Below are 4,935 nucleotides of genomic sequence, written 5' to 3' on the forward strand. Positions count from 1 at the left end.
GTGACTCGTGTGACGTTCACGTTCAAATGAGCAGGCGTGTGCAAATGTAACACAGCGCTCAGCAAGCGGCCCCACTGAAGTCTGATGTCTGGAACCATTTTGGATTTAAAACAGCTAAAGATAATTTGCTGGATATGTGACATAAAGGTGACTTCCCACTGCATTGATAATGAGTGGCGCCTCGCATCTCAAGATTACTTCAAGCCTGACAGCTGCAAATATAGCCGACATTAACAAATAGGGACTGACCAGCAAACACCCTGTAGTTGTTACAGACAACGCTGCAAATATGGTTTGTGCAACGGAGATAATGCAGCTCATCCATGTCTGCTGGGGCACGTCTGTTTGCTCCAGTGAGGCTTCACTTTTTCACTTTTCAGACATTTTTGTTCACATGTCTGATTTACAGGTTTGCACTTTGTGTTTAATATGACAGGAAAAAATAAAATACATGAGTATTTTGAAACACAGTTGAACCATTTTCATTATTGTAAAAACGGATCGAATTGAAATTAATCGATTTAGAACTGTATGAATGAAAATCGAATCGATTCAGGACTTTGGCCAAAATACCCTGCCCTACTGTCCAGGGTGGACCCCGCCTCTCACCCATAGACAGCTGGAGATGAACACCAGCACCCCTCGTGACCCCAGCTGGGATAGCATGACGGAAAATGGATGGATATTTAATGTATAATTGATGCCCTTAAGTTGGTCTCTCTGTCAGCAAAAGGCATGTTTTACAGTCTCTCTACTTTAACTTTAACTATTAATCAATTACTAAATTAGTTGACGATTATTTCAATAATCGATTAATCACAATCTTATTGTTTCAGCCGTATATATAATCTTAAATAATTTTTATTCTAATTATTTGTTGCCTTTATGCCTCTGTAATTTACAGCACTTTGAACTGTATTGCTATTGAAATGTGTTGTACAAATGCTCCATCCCCATGGTGAAGCATGGTGGTGGCCGCATCATGCTTACAGAGTGTTCTTCTCTAAATCTGTCAGTATTAATGCAAATTAGATAGAAGTAAAAACAGTGCAGATCTTAAGACTAAGACAGCCAAACAACAACTTGAATTAAAATGGTGTCATCTAAAAGTGCAGCTGTGTTTAACTCGGTGTTCCTGTTTTGTCTGAAACAGTTTATTATCAGGCAGTTAACAAGCATGTTGTGTTTGTTCTCGTCTCAGACTGCAACCTCGCTGGAGAACCCAAACCACACAGGTCAAAAACCTCCAAGCGCTCTGCTGGGGACATGTACAGGTAGGCGTCGGCGCGTCGTAGACTGATGCAAAGATAAATAACCGGTTCAGAATGTGTTTTTAGAGAGGCTTACATGCCCTCAGTAAACATTCAGTGAATGTAACACTACTGACTGGATTTCATATTTTCACTGCCTTTGTTTATCTTCTGTTTAGCAGCAGCTCGTCGTTTGACCTCGACTATGATTTTCAAAGAGATTACTATGACAGGTGAGTGAAAGCTGCTTTCTGTCTGTCTGACACCTGTCCTCACTCCTTCCGTTTGTTTACACTGCATATGCTCCATTCTGTGAAAAAGAAAACTTTGTGTTCATTTAGCAGCTGGTTGATGGTTCTGTTTTATCTTTTTCGTTTTATTTCTTTCCAGAATGTACTCGTACCCGTCTCGCGTCCCCGCCCCGCCCCCTCTGTCACGGGCCGTGATCCCGTCCAAACGCCCACGGGTCAGCCTGAGCGGAGGAAGCAGCCGGCGAACCAAGAGCAGCTTCTCCTCCTCATCCAAGAGCGGCCAGAGGACTTCATCGTCCAGAACCAGTCAGTGTTCTCCTTATAGGCCACAGCATTGCAATAATAGACAGGCTCACCTTTCTGTTGCATTAGGACACAACACCTCGGTGTGTTTCATCTAAAGCCGGGCGTACACTGTGCAATTATTTATTTTTTATGTCAGTTAGTTGCAGCCCTGGGGAGATGAACTATTTCCTCCTAGGCCTCCTTATAGAGCGACGCCAGCCTTGTTCCTTGTTCCAAAATGACCAACAGGCTCATTGTTCAAAACCATTAGCTTCAAACATTGTGTGACATTTTCATTGTTTACTAAATCAGGGCCTGTTGACAGTTTTCTGTCAAGTTGCCTAAAGCCTTTTCTTGTCATTTCTAACTCGTTTTCATGATAGCAAACCTGGGTAAGTTAAGGTGCAGATCATTTGCAAATTCAGGCTGACAGAAGGAAAATGATATGATCCTAACCTCAATTATTTTTATAGTGGGGCCTAAAAATATTTAATCAGCCACTGATTGTGCAAATTCTCCTACCTAGAATAATGGGAGGGGTCTGTAATTATCATCATAGGTACACTTCAACTATGAGAGACGAAATGAGGAAGAAAAAAAAATCCAGGAAATCCCATTGTAGGATTTTGAAAGCATTTATTTGTAAATTATTGTGGAAATTAAGTATTTGGTCAATAAATAAAGTTCAACTCAATACTTTGTAACAGAACAGTTCTTGGCAATGACAGAGGTCAAACGTTTCCTGTAAGTCTTCACAGGGTTTGCACACACTGTAGCTGGTATTTTGGCTCATTCCTCCATGCAGATTTCCTCTAAAGCAGCGATGTTTCGGAGCTGTTGCTTGGTAACACAGACTTTCAACTCCCTCCATACATTTTCTATGGGGTTGTGGTCTGGAGACTGGCTAGGCCGCTCCTGGACCTTGAAATGCTTTTTATGGAGCCACTCCTTCGTTGCCCGGACGGTGTGTTTGGGATCCCATTACGATGTTGGAAGATCCAACCACGTTTCATCTTTAAGGTCAGATCAGTTACCCTGTCCCCTTTGCAGAACACAGACCCAAAGCATGATGTTCCTCCCCAATGTTTCACAGTAGCTGTGGTGTGACTTGGGTTTTTACCAAAAAGTTCTATTCTGGTTTCATCTGACCACATGGCATTCTGCCAATCCTCTTCTGGATCTTCCATATGCTCTCTGGCAAACTTTGGGCAGGCCTGGACACGTTCTGGCCCGATCAGGGGGACATGTCTGGCCCCGCAGGCCCCTCTCAGCGTCATGTGTTACTTATTATGGTAGCCTTTGTTACTTTGTTCCCAGCTCTCTGCATCAGATCCCTCCGTGTAGTTCTGGGATTTTAGCTCACCGTTCTCATGATCATTTTGACCCCATGGGATGAGATCTTGCTTGGAGCCCCAGATGGAGGGGATCAGTGGTCTTGTAAGTCTTCCATTTTCTTACAGTTGCTCCCACAGCTGCTTTTTCACACCAAGCTGCTTGCCTTTTGTAGATTCACCTTTCCCAGCCTGGTGCAGCTCTGCAATTTTCTCCCTGGTGTCCTTCACCAGCTCTTCGGCCTTTGGCATGGCTGAGTTTGGAGTGTGACTGTTTGAGGCTGCGGACAGGTGTCTTTTATACAGATAATGGGTTCAAACAGGTGCAAATAATACAGGTAACGAGTGGAGGACAGAAGAGCCTCTTAAAGAAGAAGTTACAGGTCTGTGAGAGCCAGATATCTTGCTGACTTGTGGGTGACCAAATACTTATTTACTGCTATAATTTACAGATTACTTCTTTAAAAATTCTACAATGTGATTTCCTGGATATTTTTCTTCCTCATTTCGTCTCTCATACCTGAAGTTTACCTATGATGGAAATTAGACCTCTCTCATTATTACCAGTAGGAGAACTTGTACAATCACTGGCTGACTGAATACTTTTTGGCCCCAATGCAAAATTGATTGTGTCTGATAAAAATAAAAAAGCCTTTTGCTGAGCCTCAGTATCAAATATTTCCCTGTGTTGAGTTTTATAATGCCCATACCTCCGTTTATACTTCTTTAAAGCATTCTTAGGATAGTGAACACCTGGATTACTGAGAATAGAAACTGTTGCAGGAACAAACATTACCTTTAATGGTTTATTCAAGTAAAAGCTCAGCAATCCTCTGAGGTAAAGCATATTTATGTTTCCAGGATCTTCAGGCTGTTTTTTGTAAACTGTTGCTCATTTCATCTCCCTGACGTTGAAAAAAAACCTCTTTAAGAATTTAAATCGGTCACATCAGGTGTGTTTTCTGATACACGGATGAAAAAAATGTGTTCAAACCATATCAGAGAAACATGTTCCTGTAAAACTAATGTTAAAAATATTCCAGATTCATTCCCCACCCAACCATCAGCATCTGCAGCATATTCTGTTAGTACTTGCATCTTTAACACAAAATATTTTTTTTTCCCTGGCCTTCATCCAGCTAACCAAAGGTATGCAGAGTGTGAATTCACGGCACTCAAAGACATATTATCCAACTGAGTCTCAGTCATTTGCAATTGCATTTTTGCACACATGAGGATTTTAGCCCTATATAATGTACAGCTCACAATGTTATCACCTTGCATTGTAAAAAGGTAACTAACAGAGTGGAGCTTGATGAGACGGCAGTGGTATGAAGCAAATCTGGTAGCAAAGCGTCAAATCTCTCACATCTTTCCCTGCAGTGAGAATGGATGAGCTGCAAACCATCAAGCGGGAGCTGTCGCAGATTAAAAGCAAAGTGGACGACCTGCTGGAAAGCCTGGAGCGAATGGAGAAGGACCACAGCAAGAAGTCTGGTACGAGGATCACGCTTCTGATGCTCTATGTTCAATAGTTCTATGATGGGTTTTAACAAAGGCACTTTTTAATGTCTGTAAATAGCAAAGAGCATAAAGCCAGAGCCAGGAGAGGTGACCTCACCCCCACACTCCAGCAGTAAGAAGAACGATGGAATCAAGAGGGACAGGGAGAGCCACGACATGAACAACTCGGACGAAGAGGAAGACGATGATGACGAGGAGGAGGAGGAGGAAGAAGAGGAGGGAGACCTGCTGGAGGAAGAAGAGGTGAGAGGAATGGACCAATTTCTGCCTGGCTTTGTTCAACAGCAGATTGTT

At 42.5% G+C, this 4,935-nt stretch overlaps 1 protein-coding gene across 3 annotated transcripts in view; it reads left to right on the forward strand.

The window, feature by feature from the left end:
• The window catches only part of LOC107102835 (heterogeneous nuclear ribonucleoprotein C-like), a 16,650-nt gene that overhangs the window by 8,761 nt on the left and 2,954 nt on the right, over positions 1 to 4,935 (forward strand). For 2 of the 3 annotated variants that reach the window (XM_015402270.1, XM_015402272.1), the window contains exons 4-8: positions 1,202 to 1,274; positions 1,430 to 1,483; positions 1,641 to 1,807; positions 4,501 to 4,614; positions 4,700 to 4,884. In XM_015402270.1, coding sequence (XP_015257756.1) covers positions 1,202 to 1,274; positions 1,430 to 1,483; positions 1,641 to 1,807; positions 4,501 to 4,614; positions 4,700 to 4,884 — 593 coding nt within the window. The remainder of the gene's footprint in view (positions 1 to 1,201; positions 1,275 to 1,429; positions 1,484 to 1,640; positions 1,808 to 4,500; positions 4,615 to 4,699; positions 4,885 to 4,935) is intronic. The other variant, XM_015402273.1, reaches the window with a different exon arrangement.

The sequence above is a fragment of the Cyprinodon variegatus genome, unplaced genomic scaffold (genome assembly GCF_000732505.1).
Source record: "Cyprinodon variegatus isolate N-32 unplaced genomic scaffold, C_variegatus-1.0 Scaffold1328, whole genome shotgun sequence".
Lineage (NCBI taxonomy): Eukaryota > Metazoa > Chordata > Actinopteri > Cyprinodontiformes > Cyprinodontidae > Cyprinodon > Cyprinodon variegatus.